Genomic DNA, 19,360 nt, shown 5'->3' with positions numbered 1-19,360 from the left:
GTACACTAGCTGTGGGAAAAGTAGTCACCCACGAAAGGAGAGAGGAAGATGGGACCAAGTTCAAGGAGTAGGGATGATGTCAAGTCCAAGCGATATAATCTAATTTGCATTTTAAGAACACTGCTGTTTTGATACTTAACCTGTAAACATCTTGTGGGCAGAGACCATTTAGTTATCACTGCTCACAATATATATTGATATGCTGCTGCTGCTGCTAAATCGCTTCAGTCGTGTCCGACTCTGTGCGACCCATAGACGGCAGCCCACCAGGCTTCCCCCGTCTCTGGGATTCTCCAGGCAAAAACACTGGAGTGGGTTGCCATTTCCTTCAGCCCACCAGGCTTCCCCCGTCTCTGGGATTCTCCAGGCAAAAACACTGGAGTGGGTTGCCATTTCCTTCTCCAATTGATATGCTATATGACTCAATCATGGAAATATTGTTCCAGCCTCACCTTCTATGGCTTACTCCGACATCAAACTCCGAAAACATGGCCCTTCTCTTACGCCTTAAGTTTATTCCTGCCTTAATAACTTTGCACCTGTTATTTGTTTCACTCAGAACAGCCTATTTACACATGCTTGGTCACTTAGCTATAATTCATAAGTAGTCAGCAGGTTAATGGGGGAACAGACCAGTACAGATAAACCCATTAATTTCATTTTAGTCATTCCCCCACTAAACTTCTCCACAGGAGTTTTAAAGAAAAAACTGACGGCTTTAAGTGTCACCTTTGTCTGCTCCCACTCCCGAAGTACATAATTTTAAGCAGCAAAGTTGTCGAAAGTTACAGTAACAGAAGAGGTTTAAAGATGTCTGTTAATTGTTAATTCCTTCAACCCACGAGTTTGGCTCATTGAAGTCCACGTTCCCCCCAACAGGACCCTGAGAACAATCAGAGAGCAGCAGCTGAAAGCGGTGCAGACGGCATCATTTCCCCATATAACTAACTGCCACTGACCACCAGGAAAAAGTTATGAGGAAAGGGATTTGAAGACAAGTGTTCTGCCACCCAGGACCAGAAGCGCTTTATAAACCAAGAGCCCTAGCGAAAGAAAACAGGTATACCACGAGTGGAACACCAATCTCGCCTCCCCGACCAGCTTTACTCGGTGGAGCCGAGGCCGGATCCAAGGCTGGCGGACTCCCAACTAACTGGTCTCACCTCGCTGTAAGTCCAACTTGGTTTCGCGGACATAGTGGTCGGGGTTCCGACTCAGCATCTTCACCTTCATCTTGCTGCCAGTTCTCCCGGGATCTCAAGACCCTTTCCCTCCCGGCCCCAGTTACCGCCGCCGCGGCCGCCTTCTCCACCAACACATGCTACTTCCGCTTTTTCCCGACTACTTCCTGTCATGTGACTTCCGCGGAGCGGAAACCGGCTTCAGGCGGGCTCTGCGGCGCTCCGTAGTCGTGCGGACAAAGGTTGGCCGGGGGCGGTGCTTCATCCGTCTTCTCGGATCCACGCCGTTCTGCCCAAGCCCGGCCGCGGAGGTGGGCGAGGCGGGGCGGGGCCTTGGCGGAGTCGCCCCGCCCCGCTGCCCACCCTCCCTTGTCCGCTTGGCGAGCGGCGGCGCTTCTCTAGTCAGTCACCCGTGCGCCTGGGTCCCTCGGCTTCGCCCTCGCCTCCGCGAGTGTGACTCCACGCGCCGGTGCCGGAAGTGGGCTCGTGCCCTGCGGTTTCTGCTCCAGCGCGGCGACCGTCGCCACGGTGGCGGCCACTGCATCTCGTCCCACGCCCGCGGTGTCAGCGGACCCTGAGCCCATGACAGGCCAGGGCCAGTCGGCGTCCGGCTTGTCGGCGTGGAGCAGCACAATATTCCGCCACGTCCGCTACGAGAATCTGGTGGCGGGCGTGAGCGGCGGGGTCCTTTCCAACCTCGCGCTGCACCCGCTTGACCTCGTGAAGATCCGCTTCGCCGGTAAGAGACCAGTCAGACCCTGGGCTTTTCCTTGCTGTCACCCCGAACCGAGTGATAAAGACGCAGAGGCAGCGCTTCGTCCTCACCTGCCTCTTGCGTACTGCAGGCGAGGCGAGAGCTGAAGAGGAATACTGTTTGCCCGGGCTCCCGTGGGGCCAGATTTGAGGAAAGGGAGTTTGGTTTAAGTGGTCGGGCTGCCGGCGTCCCCTTTCCCCCGCTACTGAGGGATGAGGACAGTGGATATAAAAGTCTGAGAAAGGTCCTCATTGGTATAGAACGTGGAACTCAAAAGCCTGCTTTATAAAGTAAGAAAGGGTTGTTCACATTTCAGGGCTTAAACCTCACACATGCAAATCGTTCACCCTTGGAGGTACAAGTACCTGCCAACCCCCACCCCCACCCCCAGCTTTTCGAAAGTTCGCTTCACACCACCTCGCTTTTAGGAAAGGCTTTCACTTAGAAAGCCTTTTCCCGCTCACCTCCAAATCGCAAAAAATCGAAGAGGATTTTCGCCATTACAAAAAGAAGGCGAGAATCGAGAATAGCAAGTTCAGCGTTTGTTTTGCACCAAGCCCTTGAGAGGCAGCGTGCTCCGCCAGCAGCGTGAATGGCACCACCGGCTTCTATGCTGGAAACTACATTCAGCATCTCAGCGTCAATCAGTCATAGCTTTGAACTGTTTCTGTGAGCATCTGTGCTTTATCTGGATTTATTTTGTGCATCCTTTAGCAAAATGCGTGATAAGGTAATTGCTTCTTCACTTTATGCACTTTGGGCCTATATTAAAGCTTTCATGTTTTACTTTATCTTAGCCGGGAAACCTGTACTTGAAACCTTAGACACGGGTTTGCCCTCTGGGCTGAGAAGGAAATTCTGGAGTAGGGAGTAATCACATTGTTAGGAATGGGGTTGGTACAGAATTCTCTTGAAAGTTTATTGTTGTCGTTTGTAGTGTGGTACGGATCCTTGTGAAGGAATAAATAGCTAGAATTCAAATAGTACAGGTTTTTATTTAGTTTTATTGAAATAAGTGCACTAAGTGAATTAACTGTATGGAAATTAAGAAAATACTTTAAAAGTTAAACTCAACATAAAATTCTGAAAAAGATAGCTTCAAAAAATGTCTTTCATAACTTTATTTGGAAACTGTTTTCTGGCATTTCATTTCTCTTACTGAAAGTGGGGTCCAGCTGCTCTCGGCTCAAAAGCAAATAAAGAGGCAAAGTTGATAGAAAGGAAACTTTGGTTAATTTTGGAGGTTGGAACTGGAGGCAGGGGCAGACTCCTATCCCAAGGCTGAATTCCCTCCCTGCAATTGCCAGTCAGTGGTAAAGGACGTTTATAGGTGGAGGAAGCGGGTTACATGTAAAAACAGCACAGGCAGCCCGACAGTCATCTTGAAATTGTTCATGCAGCATAATCTTGATCGTTTTAAGTACAGCTAGTCTTTAGTTTCATGGGGTCACAAAGAGTCGGACACGACTGAGCGACTGAACTGAACTGAGTCTTCACTTTGAGGGTCCATTTGTTCTCATTTCTTTGAGGCCAATTCTTAGAATTATGGCAGTAATGTCATGGCTACAGTTTTGGTCATCATGTAGTTATCTTCTGCCACCGGATGGGTGTTTCAGTATCTATAAAATTGCTTAAAGGATATGGCTCAGAATATTATCTAATAGCCCTTGAAGAAAATAAGACGTCCTTGACTTTGCTTAATGATAAACTATTAGTATTTGGTCCTGTTGGACTGTTTTCCTTTGCTTCTGTATTTTCTCACTTTTTCGATTAAACTTATTTGACTAAAGTTTTTCTGCAGACAGAAGGCTGGTGGAGGATGAAGTTGGAGGAAGGGAAGGACTAGACAGTCCTGCTCTGTTTAATTACTACAAGTTAAGGTCTACCTTGTAATTCCATGGTGGCTTAGACGGTAAAGCGTCTGCCTACAATGCAGGAGACCCGGGTTCAATCCCTGGGTTGGGAAGACCTCCTGGAGAAGGAAATGGCAACCCACTCCAGTATTCTTGCCTGGAAAATCCCATGGACGGAGAAGCCTGGTAGGCTACAGTCCATGGCATCGAAAAGAGTTGAAAACTACTTTACTTACTTCCTTCTAAGGTCTACCTTGAGAATTAGATATGCATAAGTGGTTTATCTCAGAGTTAGGAGATTCTCTTCTGTTCACTTGTATCTTAGCCTTTTAACGTTTGCATAGGATATCAGTTCAGTTCAGTTCAGTTGCTCAGTCGTGTCCGACTCTTTGCGACCCCATGAATCATAGCACGCCAGGCCTCCCTGTCCATCACCAACTCCCGGAGTTCACTCAAACTCATACAGAAGCACCTAAATAAAGTTCTTGCCCTCAGGAAACTTACATTGTAATTTTAGTCTTACTGCTGCTGCTGCTAAATCGCTTCAGTCACGTCTGACTCTGTGCGACCCCATAGACGGCAGCCCACCAGGCTCCACTGTCCCTGGGATTCTCCAGGCAAGAACACTGGAGTGGCTTGCCATTTCCTTCTCCAATGCATGAAAGTGAAAAGTGAAAGTGAAGTCGCTCAGTTGTGTCCGACTCTTTGCAACCCCAGGGACTGCAGCCTACCAGGCTCTTCCATCTATGATATTTTCCAGGCAAGAGTACTGGAGTGGGTTGCCCTTGCCTTCTCCGAATTTTAGTTTTGAGACTCATTCAAATAAAAAGTAACTGTAGATAACATAAAATTAAGGTCAAAATGAAATAAATCCAAATACCAAAACAGGAGTAGTCGTAGACTGTTAAGAAAGTTATAGGTTGGTGATGGCCATATATATCTGTATCTGTAAAAGTCTGATTAGTCTTGAGGTTCGCCAGAGAAGGACTAAAATTTTGACAGCTGGAGAGGAGATAAGAAGCCATTGAAAATTAGTGAAAATTATGGCAGGTTCTCCCTAGAAGAGAACCCACAAAGACATGTAATTCCCATGGAGTTTACCATACATGCACAAATAAGAATTACAACAACAGGGAACATTCCTTGAGAGTTTACTTGCAATAAGAGCAATGAACTAAGAACTTTTCTTGCCTTAGATCATTTACTACTCTGAACAACACTGTGAGTTTATTATTCCCGATACACTGCTAACTGCTAAGTCACTTCAGTCGTGTCCGACTCTGTGTGACCCCATAGACGGAAGCCCACCAGGCTCCCCCGTCCCTGGGATTCTCCAGGCAAGAACACTGGAGTGGGTTGCCATTTCCTTCTCCAATGTGTGAAAGTGGAAAGTGAAAGTGAAGTCGCTCAGTCGTGTCTGACCCTTAGCGACCCCACGGACTGCAGCCTACCAGGCTCCTCCATCCATGGGATTTTCCAGGCAAGAGTACTGGAGTGGCTTGCCATTGCCTTCTCCGATACACAGATGAGGATAATTGGAGTTGACTAATGTGCCCGAGTCATAAGTTATCTGAGATTTGAATCTAGATCTGAGTTAGGTCTAACTCAAAACCCTCTGGCACTTAAGCCTTACCCCAGTAATTCCTGGTATACTGTGACTTGAACATGAAGGCAAGGATTCTGGATTTGGCTGCAGGTGCAGACTTATATGACTTGGTATTTCTCATTTTTATGTAAGAGCAAAAGAGGTGATGATTGAGATGATCATTGAGATGATCATTTTAGTGTGCTTGGCCTGCTGAGTTTAAGACAGTGCTGTGGTGCAGACTATGCCTGAGCAAAGGGGATTCTTGGTACCTGAACTGAAATCAAAATATTATATAGTTGACTGGCCACCAACATTAGTGCCAGGATTTTTAATGCATTCATGCGGGGATGACCCAGAGGGAGGATAAAGGGAGGAGGGAGGTGGGAGGGGGGCTCAGGAGGGGGAACTTATGTAAACCCGGGGCGAATTCATATCAATGTATGGCAAAACCAACCAATATAATATTGTAAAATAATTTGCCTCCAATAAAAAATAAATTAATTACCAAAAAATAAAATAAAATAAAATTAAGCCCTTATAATAAAATTACAATACCTGGTGATGGGGATGTTCAGTTCAGTTCAGGAACTCAGTCGTGTCCGACTCTCTGCGACCCCATGAATCACAGCACACCAGGCCTCCCTGTCCATCACCAACTCCCGGAGTTCACTCAAACTCATGTCCATCAAGTCAGTGATGCCATCCAGCCATCTCATTCTCTGTCGTCCCCTGCTCCTCCTGCCTCCAATCCCTCCCAGCATCAGAGTCTTTTCCAGTGAGTCAACTCGTTACATGAGGTGGCCAAAGTATTGCAGTTTCATCTTTAGCATCAGTCCTTCCAATGAACACCCAGGACTGATCTCCTTTAGAATGGACTGGTTGAATCTCCTTGCAGTCCAAGGGACTCTCAAGAGTCTTCTCTCGCATCACAGTTCAAAAGCATCAATTCTTTGGCGATCAGCTTTCTTCACAATCCAACTCTCACATCCATACATGACCACGGGAAAAACCATAGCCTTGACTAGATGGACCTTGGTTGGCAAAGTAATGTCTCTGCTTTTTAATATGCTATCTACGTTGGTCATAACTTTCCTTCCAAGGAGTAAGAGTCTTTTAATTTCATGGCTGCAATCAGCATCCACAGTGATTTTGGAGCCCCAAAAAATAAAGTCTGACACTGTTTCCGCTGTTTCCCCATCTATGTCCCATGAAGTGATGGGACCAGATGCCATGATCTTTGTTTTCTGAATGTTGAGCTTCAAGCCAACCTTTTCACTCTCCTCTTTCACTTTCATCAAGAGGCTTTTGAGTTCCTCTTCACTTTCTGCCATAAGGATGGTGTCATGCCTATCTGAGGTTATTGATATTTCTCCCGGCAGTCTTGATTCCAGCTTGTGCTTCTTCCAGCCCAGCGTTCCTCATGATGTACTCTGCATATAAGTTAAATAAGCAGGGTGACAATATACAACCTTGATATACTCCTTTTCCTGTTTGGAGCCAGTCTGTTGTTCCATGTCCAGTTCTAACTGTTGCTTCCTGACCTGCATACAGGTTTCTCAAGAGGCAGGTCAGGTGGTCTGGTGTTCCCATCTCTTTCAGAATTTTCCACAGTTTGTTGTAATCCACACAGTCAAAGTTATTGGCGTAGTCAATGAAGCAGAAATAGATGTTTTTCTGGAACTCTCTTGCTTTCTCCATGATCCAGCGGATGTTGGCAATTTGATCTCTGGTGCCTCTGCCTTTTCTAAAACCTGCTTGAACATCTGAAAGTTCACGGTTCACATATTGCTGAAGCCTGGCTGGGAGAATTTTGCGCATGACTTTACTAGTGTGTGAGATGAGTGCAATTGTGTGGTAGTTTGAACCTTCTTTGGCATTGCCTTTCTTTGGGATTGGAATGAAGACTGACCTTTTCCAGTCCTGTGGCCACTGCTGAGTTTTCCAAATTTGCTGGCATATTGAGTGTAGCACTTTCACAGCATCATCTTTCAGGATTTCAAATAGCTCAACTGGAATCCCATCACCTCCACTAGCTTTGTTCGTAGTGATGCTTTCTAAGGCCCACTTGACTTCACATTCCAAGATGCCTGTCTCTAGGTGAGTGATCACGCCATCGTGATTAACTTGGTCATGAAGATCTTTTTTGTACAGTTCTTCTGTGTATTCTTGCCACCTCTTCTTAATATCTTCTGCTTCTGTTAGGTCCCTACCATTTCTGTCCTTTATCGAGCCCATCTTTGCATGAAATGTTCCCTTGGTATCTCTAATTTTCTTGAAGAGATCTCTTGTTTTTCCTATTCTGTTGTTTTCCTCTATTTCTTTGCATTGATCGCTGAGGAAGGCTTTCTTATCTCTCCTTGCTATTCTTTGGAACTCTGCATTCAGATGCTTATATCTTTCCCTTTTTTTGACCATTAAATCAAACCTGCAATATTTCAATGAGTTCAGGTGCAAATCGGAATTCAGAGGTGTCCACAATAGTGGAAGGAGTAGAAATCATTTCATGTGAGAAATAACTAAAGGAACTAGTTTAGCTTAGGACATGGGAGGGACTTAAGGTATTTAGAGAACTGCCATGTGAGAAAGGGAGCTGCCTTACTGCAGGTAATCTGAAAGGCAGAGGTTGGGTGGAAATTACAGGGAAGCAGGCTTTGGCCTGGAGAATCCCAGGGACGGGGGAGCCTGGTGGGGTCACACAGTGGGGTCACACAGAGTTGGACCCGTCAGTGGGGTCACACAGAGTTGGACACGACTGAAGTGACTTAGCAGTAGCAGGCTTTGGCCTGGCAAAGTGGTGGTGCTCAGAAGTGAAACTGGCGATGAATACTAGTGGTTCAGCAGTTGGATGACAGTGGCTAGAAGACATTCTTGTGTTGGGTGGAAAGGTCACTTGAGGTGATTATTGAGGCCCCTTATTCAAGATATCATTTTAAGCCATCAAGAATGGTGAGTGGGCGCCTCAACAAAGAATGTGAATTTTTGTTTAGTAATTTAGAAAATTTAGTAATTTTCTAAAATAACCTGAAATCCTAATAATGTGTGGGTTAATCTAAGGAACCTAAATGTAGAGCGCCTTTAACAAGAATAGCATACAGTCAAGTTTTGTATGTATATGGTATTTCAGGACCTGGTAGCATAAATAATAACTTACTATGTGCCAGGCATGCTTTTAAGACTTGCTTTATATGTATTAACTCACTTAATTCTCTTTTATGAGAGTTAGTTTCTATTATTTTCTCCATTTTGTGCATGAGAAAACTCAGGCACAGAGTAATCTAGTAACTTACTTGGGGTTACAAAGGGTTGAAATAGGGATTCAAACCCAGGAAGTCTGATTCCATAGCTTTTGCTGTTAGACTGAAACCCTAAATGGATAGTTTGATATATCTAAAGGGTAAAATGCTAGAGGTTGAAAGGAAATGATTCCGGAAAGTTAAGCTTCCAGATTGACACATCTTTTATGCCATGTAAAAATGGAAACCAGGTCTGGATGTTAGGAATGAGATCAGGACTGTTGTTCAGTTGCTAAGTTATGTCTGACTCTTTTCGACCCCATGGATTGCAACACGCCAGGTTTCCCTGCCCTTCGCTATCTCCCAGAGTTTGCTCAAACTTATGTCCATCAAGTCAGTGATGCCATCCAACCATCTCATCCTCTGTCACCCACTTCTCCTCCTGCCTTCAATCTTTCCCAGCATCAGGGTCTTTTCCAGTGAGTCAGTTCCTCACATCATGTAGCCAAAGTATTGGAGCTTCCGCCTCAGCATTAGTCCTTCCAGTGAATATTCAGGACTGATTTCCTTTAGGATTAACTGGTTTGATCTCCTTGCTCTCCAAGGGATTCTCAAGAGTATTCTTCAGCACCACAGTTCAAAAACAGTTTGAGATCAGAACTGGAGTTGTAGAAACCAAAACATGAGGATAGAAATTGAAACTACTTAGTGATTGAGGGACTACCCCTGTTGAGTGGAAAGAGTGCCTGAAAACCAGCTTTTAAAGGATGGGTAGAAGACAAGGAAACTGCAAGAAAATTTAATGGCCAAAGAAGTAAGAGGAAAATCAGAAGAGAGTGAACTAGCCCAAAGAAGTATGTTTTAGGAGGTAAACTATGTCAGATGCTGGTCATGGGATGAAAAGAGAGGACTCCCAAAGTGCACATGGAGGTCTTTAAACTGCAGTAGCAGGTGGAGACCAAACCAGCCTCCAGTGGGTTGAGAAGTAATGGAGGTGAGAAAATCCAAGCTGAGATTGTAGTTTTCTCTTCCAGAAGCTTGACTGACAGGGAGGCACTGGGATCTGAAAGGAGACACTCAGGACATGAGATATTTGAGTTTTTATTTTGTTGGGAAAAAACTAAAAATGAGGAAGAGATTGGAGATGGAGGCAAGAAGATAATGAGATTTCTAAGGGGTTCTAAGCAAACAAAATCTAGAGCAGTCTCTCTAAAACTTTTCTGGCCACAACTCTCAGTAGGAAATTTTTTTTTCTTTTTTTTCCCCAAACTTTTTATTTTGTTTTGGGGTATAGCTGATTAAAAATGTTGTGGTAGTTCAGGTGAACAGTGAAGGGACTCAGCCATACTTACACATGTATCCATTCTCTAAATGCCTCTCCCATCCAGGCTGGCACATAACATTGAGCAGAGTTCCATGTGCTATACAGTAGGTCCTTGTTGGTTATCCATTTGAAATATAGCAGTGTGTACGTGACCTTCCCAGAGTCCCTAACTATCCCTTCCCCCCTGGCAACCATAAGTTGATTTTCTAAGTCTGTGATTCTCTAGGAAATACATTTAATCTTTGCTATCTGATGCGAGCACACACATATTACTGAAACAAGTTTCATAAAGAAATACTTACTCTTACTGCTTGTGATGTCATTTATATTGTCTTCTTCTCCAGTCTGTTGTTGGTGGTGGTGTTTGTTTTGTTCGTTTGGTTTGTTGTTGTTTTTTTTTTAAACAATCTGCTCAATCAGTTTCTGGACCCATCTGCAGCTTTCAAAATGCTGAGTTAGAGTACAGGTAGAGGGGATTGGTTTTATTTATTAAGACGGACCAGCTCTTCAGTGTGACAGAGGAAAGGAGGGATAAAACTGACATGCAACAAATGAAACAGGCTGTAATAGGGTAGTTAAAATTAGTGTCCCCTCTCTGGGCTCCCTCTTGCTCAGCAAACTTTTCTGTCTTCCAGTTATGTCTGTTGGGCTTCCCTTGTGACACAGTTGGTAAAGAATCCCCCTGCAATGCAGAAGACCTGGGTTTGATTCTTGGGTCAGAAAGGTCCCCTAGAGTAGGACATGGCAACCCAGTCTAGTATTTCTTGCCTGGAAAATTCCATGGACAGAGGAGCCTGGTGGACTCCAGTCCATGGGGTCTCAAGGAAGCCCACGTGACTGAGTGCACATGCACACAGCTGTGTCTGTCGGCATCTTTTAGTACCGTCATAGGCCACTGTACGGAGAAGGCAATGGCAAGCCACTCCAGTACTCTTGCCTAGAAAATCCCATGGATGGAGGAGCCTGGTAGGCTGCAGTCCGTGGGGTCGCTAAAGGTCGGACACGACTGAGCGACTTCACTTTCACTTTTCACTTTCACACATTGGAGAAGGAAATGGCAACCCACTCCAGTGTTCTTGCCTGGAGAATCCCAGGGACGGGGGAGCCTGGTGGGCTTCCGTCTATGGGGTCACACAGAGTCGGACACGACTGAAGTGACTTAGCAGCAGCAGCAGCAGGCCACTGTAACAGTTACGCAGGAAGTATTTAGATGTAACTACACATTCTCAGTGGCACATGTTTTTGAAACAATTATGCGGCCATTAGCCAAAATATTCGGTGTATTTTATTTATCTAGCAATTGTAATTCGACTTTAGAGAGGCCCAAATTCAGACCCTCTTCATCTCAGTAACTGTACAGTAGTCTCTTGTTTTCTTGCTTCCAGGTTTTCCTCCTTCAAATGCATTCCCCCCAGGGTGCCAGGGTCTCCTTTCTAAACACATATTTGATTGTCATAGGCACACCTGAACCCAAGTTTGACAGATATTGGACTTTGATCATAGGTTTGATCATAGGCACATGTTCTTTTGTGATTTTCAGGAATGTTTGCAATTATCCTATATTAGTCTGCTAGGGCTACCATAACAAAATACCACAGGCAGGGTGGCTTAAACCACAGAAATTGATTTTCTCCTAGTTCTGGGGGCTTGAAGTCCAGGATCAAGGGACCAGCAGGGGTCGTTTCCAGGTGGAGCCTTTCTCCTTGGCTTGCAATGACTGCCTTCTCACTGTGTCCTCACAGGACCTTTTCTCAGTGCATGTGCATTCCTGCTGTGTCTTCCTCTTTATAAGGACACCAGTACTACTGAATTAGGGTCCCGCCCTTAAGACCCCATTTAATCTTAATTACCTCCTTATAGGCCCTATCCCCAGTACACTCACATTGGGTGTTAGGGCTTCAATATATGAACTAGAGGAAGGATGCAATTCTGTCCTTAAAGAGGCCCTTGTCTTTCTTCATAACCTAATTTCCTACCATGCTTTCCCTCTAAGAGCTGTGCACTTTAGCTGTACCATGTCCCCAGGATTCTCCTCAGCAGTGCCAGGTGCTGTGATGCTTCATGTATTTGTTCGAGCTGTCCACTTGTCTGCAGACAAATTTTCTCTCATTTCCCAAAGAGAAGTTTCTAATCATCTTCAGGACTCTGCCCTTTCTCTGCTCTCTCACTTTCCCCGTCACCCCCCTGCCTCTCCCGGTGCTCCTGTATATAGTGGGGGTCATGTTTCTTCCTTATTCCTGTAGCTCTTCATGGGTGTACCACAGTGCATATGACTTTGCCATGAGATTGTTTGTCCATTTTGCCTGGAGAATTATACCCTTCTCAGGGTCAGAGTTTGTGTCATACTTAGGCTTATATTCCTCCTTTGCCTGGCAATGATAAGGAATCAATACATTGTTTTCTTAATTTTTTTTTTTACAAGAAGTTATCTGTGAACCAATGAATATTTTTCAATATTACTAAATATATGATAAAGTAGATAAGGTTATAGTATTAGTGAAGTATAGGGTACAGAATGATGTTGCCTATTACTGAGATACTTCATACTCTATTTCTAGGACTAAATGACTTCTCAAAACAAAGGACTCATTGGTTCATATATGAATCAATGATTTTGTGTGATTTCTTTTCGTTTTGTTTTTTTTAACCTCAAAAGAAAAATTGTGCTGTGAGCTTGTTGAAAGGAAAACTTACTTAGAAATTTAATACAGGAAAATGAGAGCCATGAAATCCAAGGGAACCACCAGAAAGATTCTAAAGTAGCAAGACATTTCTTGAGAACCAGTTACTCAGCTACATCCCTTTAAACTTACCTTTTATAAAACTCAAAACAACCTGCGAGCTGGGGAGTATTTATACTCACTTTATAAAAGAGGATGCTAAAGCTCAGGAAGAAAACACCAGGTAGATAATGAGGGAAGTTAAATATCAAAAACCGGGTCTTCTAACAAAGCCTAGTGTACTTTAATCTCACTTCATGGTGTAACATTGTTAGGTTGATGATGAAAGAAACTGACTTTCCCCCTTTGCCTGGCATTGGTAAATAGTGGTTCTTTGCCAGGTTGCAGTATGCACAATAAAGTAGTGGCAAGGGTACACTGAACTAGGTATGCCTGTATATGGCTGCGGCTGCTGCTGCTGCTAAGTCACTTCAGCCGTGTCCGTGGACTGTAATTTGTATAAACTTTCTGGGGGGACAGTTTCGATGTGAAATTTGTAACCTTAAATTTATAACCTTTAACGCACTCATCTCACATGCTAGTAAAGTCATGCTCAAAATTCTCCAAGCCAGGCTTCAGCAATATGTGAACCATGAACTTCCAGATGTTCAAGCAGGTTTTAGAAAAGGCAGAGGCACCAGAGATCAAATTGCCAACATCCGCTGGATCATGGAGAAATCAAGAGAGTTCCAGAAAAACATCTATTTCTGTTTTATTGACTATGCCAAAGCCTTTGACTGTGTGGATCACAACAAACTGTGGAAAATTCTGAAAGAGATGGGAACACCAGACCACCTGACCTGCCTCTTGAGAAACCTGTATGCAGGTCAGGAAGCAACAGTTAGAACTGGACATGGAACAACAGACTGGTTCCAAATAGGAAAAGGAGTACATCAGGGTTGTATATTGTCACCCTGCTTATTTAACTTATATGCAGAGTACATCATGAGGAACGCTGGGCTGGAAGAAGCACAAGCTGGAATCAAGATTGCTGGGAGAAATATCAATAACCTCAGATATGCATATGACACCACCCTTATGGCAGAAAGTGAAGAGGAACTCAAAAGCCTCTTGATGAAAGTGAAAGAGGAGAGTGACAAGGTTGGCTTGAAGCTCAACATTCAGAAAACAAAGATCATGGCATCTGGTCCCATCACTTCATGGGACATAGATGGGGAAACAGTGGAAACAGTGTCAGACTTTATTTTTTGGGGCTCCAAAATCACTGTGGATGCTGATTGCAGCCATGAAATTAAAAGACTCTTACTCTTTGGAAGGAAAGTTATGACCAACGTAGATAGCATATTAAAAAGCAGAGACATTACTTTGCCAACCAAGGTCCATCTAGTCAAGGCTATGGTTTTTCCCGTGGTCATGTATGGATGTGAGAGTTGGACTGTGAAGAAAGCTGAGCGCCGAAGAATTGATGCTTTTGAACTGTGGTGCTGGAGAAGACTCTTGAGAGTCCCTTGGACTGCAAGGAGATCCAACAAGTCCATTCTAAAGGAGATCAATTCTGAGTATATATTGGAAGGACTGATGCTAAAGCTGAAGCTCCAATACTTTGGCCACCTCATGCGACGAGTTGACTCACTGGAAAAGACTCTGATGCTGGGAGGGATTGGTGGCGGGAGGAGAAGGGGACGACAGAGAACGAGATGGCTGGATGGCATCACCGACTTGATGGACATGAGTTTGAGTGAACTCCGGGAGTTGGTGATGGACAGGGAGGCCTGGCATGCTGTGATTCATGGGGTTGCAAAGAGACATGACTGAGCGACTGAACTGAACTGAACCCCTTCTAATTCCCCTTCTAAGTATATAAGGATTTGTGTAAATTGTTGTAGCAAAGAAAAAAAACAAAGAATAACAAAAAGAAAAAAACAGTCAACCAGAGGACTGTTTGTACGAATGATGGGATATCTGTGAGAGGCAGCACCATCATATTGTTCAGATCTTAGTTTTGAAAGCCTTTAGAAATCTTTTTTGGTGGGGAAGGGGGTATCTTTTGGAAATCCTATTTTACCATATATTGATTTTATAAACACATAATCAGTGTTATAAATTTGGCATTCTCTTTCATTCCATTTCCCTGTAGGAAACAGAAGACACATTCAAAATAGGATAGCTCTGGAGCATTGTTGTTGTTCAGTGGCTGAGTCATATCTGACTCTGGGACCCCATGGACTGCAGCACTCTAGGCTTCCCAGTCCTTCACTGTTGCCCGAAGTTTGCTCAAGTCCATGTCCATTGAGTCAGTAATCCTATAACTGTCCCATCCTTTGCAACCCTCTTCTCCTTTTGCTTTCATTCTTTCCCAGCATCAGGGTCTTTTCCAATGAACCTGCTATTTGCATCAGGTGGCCAAAGTGTTGGAGTCCTTTGAATATTCAAAGTTGATTTCCTTTAGGATTGACTGGTTGATCTCCTTGCAGTCCAAGGGCCTCTCAAGAGTCTTCTCCAACACCACAATTGAAATGCATCAATTCTTCAGTGTTCAGCCTTCTTTATGGTCCAACTCTCACATCCATACATGACTGCTGGGAAAACCATAGGTTTGATTAAATGGACCTTTGTTGGAAAAGTGGTGTCTCTGCTTTTTAATATGCTGTCTGGGTTTGTCATAGCTTTCCTTCCAAGAAGCAAGCATCTTCCAATTTCATGGCTATAGTCACCATCCACAGTGACTTTGGAGCCCTAGAAAAGAAAATCTGTCACTGCTTCTATGTTTTCCTCGAAGTGATGGGACTGGATGCCATAATCTTACTTTTTTGAACGTTGAGTTTTAAGCCACCCTTTCACTCTCCTCTTTTGCCCTCATCAAGAGGCTCTTTAGTTCCTCTTCATTTTCTGCCATTAGAGTGGTATCATATGTATATCTGAGGTTGTTGATATTTCTCCCAGCAATCTTGATCCCAGCTTGTGATTCATCCAGCCCAGCATTTTGGATGATGTACTCTGCATATAACTTAAATAAACAGGGTGACAATATACAGCCTTTTTGTACTCATTTCCCAGTTTTGAACCAGTCAGTTGTTCTATGTAAGGTTCTAATTGTTGCTTCTTGACCCAAATACAGGTTTCTCAGGAGACAGGTAAGGTGGTCTGATATTCCCGTCTCTCGATAAATTTTCCAGTTTGCTGTGATCCACACAGTCAAAGGCTTTAGTGTAGTTAGTGAAGTGGAAGTTGATATTTTTCTGAAATTCCTTTGCTTTCTTTATGATCCAGTGAATGTTGGCAGTTTGATCTTTGATTCCTCTGCCTTTTCTAAATCCAACTTGTACATCTGGAAGTTCTTGATACACATACTGCTAAAGCCTGGCTTGAAGGATTTTGAGCATAACCTTACTAACATGGGAAATGAGTGCAATTGCCCGGTAGTTTGAAAATTCTTCAGCATTGCCCTTCTTTAGGATTGGAATGAAAACTGACCTTTTCCAGTCCTGTGGCCACTGCTGAGTTTCCACATTTGCTAGCATATTGAGTGCAGCAAAAGGACTGTTTACAAAGATGTAAGCAGGTTAGTAATACAAGGCTGTATAGTCTCACCCTGTTTATTGAACTTATATGGAGAGAACATCATGCAAAATGCCAGACTGGATGAATCACAAGCTGGAATCAAAATTGCAGGGAGAAATATCAATAACCTCAGATATGCAGACACCACCACCCTAATGGCAGAAAGCAAAAAGGAATGACAGAGCCTCTTAACGAAGGTGAAAGAGGAAAGTGAAAAGGCTGGCTTAACACTCAACGTTAATAAAACTAAGATCGTGGCATCTGGTCCCATCACTTCATGGCAAACTTGGGCTCCAAAATCACTGTGGATGGTGACTGCAACCATGAAATTAAAAGATGCTTGCTGCTTGAAAGAAAAACTATGACAAACCTAGACAGTGTATTAAAAAGCAGAGACATCACTTTGCTGACAAAGGTCTGTGTAGTCAAACCTATGGTTTTTCCAGTAGATACACAGATGTGAAAGTTGGACCATAAAGAAGATAGCATCAAAGAATTGATGCCTTCAAATTGTGGTGCTGGAGAAGACTCTTGAGAGTCCCTTGGACTGCAAGGAGATCAAACAAGTCAATCCTAAAGGAATCAACCCTGAATACTCATTGGACGGACTGATGCTGAAGTTCCAATACTTTGGCCACCTGATGGGAAGAGCTGATTCACTGGAAAAGACCCTGATGCTGGGAAAGATTGAAGGCAAAAGGAGACGAGGGCGGCAGAGGATGAGATGATGGATTGTGTCACCAACTCAATGGACATAAATTTGAGCAAAGTCCAGGAAGTAGTGGAGGACAGGGAAACCTTGCGACCCTGGGGTCACAGAGAGTCAGAATGACTTAGGGACTGAACAAAAACAATGCGTATTATAGGAAAACCACAAGGAATAATGCAGTATTTGGGGACTAGAAACAGTTTGGGCTGTTGTCACCTGAAGGACCCCAGGACAGGGTGAGTCATTGAGAGAGGCCCACCTTGAGACGAACTGTGACCTTCAGTAGAGGAATGCAGCCTACCCAAGGCAGTCTCTGCAAGAATAAATGTTAATATCAGCATCTGCTCTCTTCTGTCCCTTTCATCTGCCTGGGCTCACCACCAACCCAACTCAACTAGAAGCTAAAGGCAACATCAGACTTCTAGGGCAGAACACGGTAGAGAAGAGTGGACTCTGGTTCTGGAAAGGAAATGGAAGATAATGAGGCTATATCAATTGAGCACATATATTTTGAGAGCCTACAATGTACAAAGCATTATGATGGGAGTGTACATATTGCAATGAAAAAGTAGTCTCTGCTCTCACAGAGCAATGAGAAGCCAGGATAATTGAACAAAACAAACAACCCCACTAATTATTGCAACGAAGAATATTTTATTATGGTAGGGAATGTATGGTATGCCATGGAAAACCACATCTAGAGGGTATGAAAGGATCCCCAAAGGAAATGATTATTAAACTGAGACCTGAAAGAGGAATCAGAGTGACCTGTGTGAAGGAATAGGTAGGAAGAGAATTTTTGTGGCGGACCATCAAAGTGTGAAGGTCTGAGACTATGTACAAACTGAGAACTGTTGAACATTCTAGCAATTTTCATCAAATATTTTGAAGTGTAGGCTTCAGTGAGCCAGGTACTTTGCAGTAAGTTCCCTAAGGCAGCTTTGTTGAAAAGAGAGAATGAAGAGGAGACTGGGGCTTGTGGCAGAAGAGTAATGGAGGGTCTTATGTAATGTGTCAAGGAATAATGTTCTTTATTGTTTGGGGTGTAGAATAGTTTTAAGTATAATAAATAAGTGATTTATTGAAATGCACATTTCTTAGAAAGATTTCTCAACCTGCAGTGCAACTAGTGGGGCGAGGCAGCAAAACTGGAGATAAGAAAGCTAATTTAATTTGTTGCTAGTGAAGAGTGATGGTGTTCTAATGGGCAATGGCAGTGTGAACTGAGAGACATGGATGGGTCCAGGAAAGACTTGGGATGTAGAATCAACAGGATGTCTTAATTGTTAAGAGGTTGTGAAAGGAGGAGTGCTGTCTGTCAAGGTTTCTGTCTTGAGTATCTGTATAGATGATATATTAGTTGCTAAGCCAGGTCTGACTCTTGAGACCCCATGGACTGTAGCCTACCACACTCCTCTATCCATGGATTCTCCAGGCAAGAATACTGGAGTGGAGAATACCATTCTCTTCTCCAAGGGATCTTCCCGACTCAGGGTTCAAACCAGGGTCTCCTGCACTGCGGGCAGATCCTTTACCGTTTGAGCTACCAGAGAATCCCTGTTTATTGACCAACACAGAGTAGTGAATAAGAGCATCTTCAAAAGGGATGGAGAAAACTAGTTCAGTTTTGGATTTGTTCAAGCTCCAATGTTTGTTAGTTGCGTTATTTGAAGATCAACAAAAGGGTCTGGTCTAGAGGTAGAGGACTGGCATTTATATTCACAGACAAGAAAGGGAGGAAATATAATACAATAAGGGCAGTCATCTTGGAGTGTTGGCATTGTGCGTGGTTTTATTTTCTTTATGCCTTCCTATTGGAGAAGGAAATGGCAACCCACTCCAGTGTTCTTGCCTGGAAAATTCCATGTACAGAGGAGTCTGGCAAGCTATAGTCTATGGGTTCGCGAAGAGTTGACCACGACTGCGTGACTGAGCACATGCCTTCCTATATTTTGTAAATGTTCTGCAGCATACACGTTTTGCTTTTTAAAACACCATTTTTAATGACTGCATGCTGAAAGTGAAAGTGAAGTTACTCAGTTGTGTCTGACTCTTTGCAACCCTGTGGACTGTAGCCCATCTGGCCCCTCTCTTCATGGAATTCTCCAGGCAAGGATACTAGAGTGAGTTGCCATTTCCTTCTCCAGGGAATCTTCCCGACCCAGGGATCGAACCCAGGTCTCCCACATTGCAGGCGGGTTCCTTACCAGCTGAGCCACAAGGGAAGCCCAAGAATACTGGAGTGGGTAGCCTATCCCTTCTCCAGTGGTTCTTCCCAACCCAGGAATCGAACCAGGGTCTCCTGCATTGCAGGCGGATTCTTTACCAACTGAGCTATCAGAGAAGCCCAATTGTATGCTAGTTTAATATTTATTACATGAAGAAGGTTTTAAAAAGTACTTCTATTGGAGATGTGAAACATCTGAAAATGTTCTTGGGTGAAGAATAACAGAAATAAAAGTTAAAAAGTTTTCCC

The 19,360-nt window shown here is 43.9% G+C and overlaps 2 protein-coding genes across 2 annotated transcripts in view; one reads left to right on the top strand and one right to left on the bottom strand.

The window, feature by feature from the left end:
• Positions 1-1,337, bottom strand: part of DCAF13 (DDB1 and CUL4 associated factor 13) — a 30,124-nt gene extending 28,787 nt beyond the window's left edge. The window contains exon 1 of the mRNA XM_055431934.2: positions 1,164-1,337. Within this exon, the coding sequence (XP_055287909.1) occupies positions 1,164-1,233 (70 nt within the window). The 5' untranslated portion in view covers positions 1,234-1,337. The remainder of the gene's footprint in view (positions 1-1,163) is intronic.
• Positions 1,338-1,383: 46 nt separating this feature from the next.
• Positions 1,384-19,360, top strand: part of SLC25A32 (solute carrier family 25 member 32) — a 28,503-nt gene continuing 10,526 nt past the window's right edge. The window contains exon 1 of the mRNA XM_055431933.2: positions 1,384-1,920. Coding sequence (XP_055287908.2) covers positions 1,764-1,920 — 157 coding nt within the window. The 5' untranslated portion in view covers positions 1,384-1,763. The remainder of the gene's footprint in view (positions 1,921-19,360) is intronic.

The sequence above is a fragment of the Moschus berezovskii genome, chromosome 16 (genome assembly GCF_049115385.1).
Source record: "Moschus berezovskii isolate FMDL1 chromosome 16, NW_MosBer_1.0, whole genome shotgun sequence".
Lineage (NCBI taxonomy): Eukaryota > Metazoa > Chordata > Mammalia > Artiodactyla > Moschidae > Moschus > Moschus berezovskii.
The sequence above is the reverse complement of the archived record's forward strand: the minus strand, read 5'-3'. Positions and strand labels throughout refer to the sequence as shown.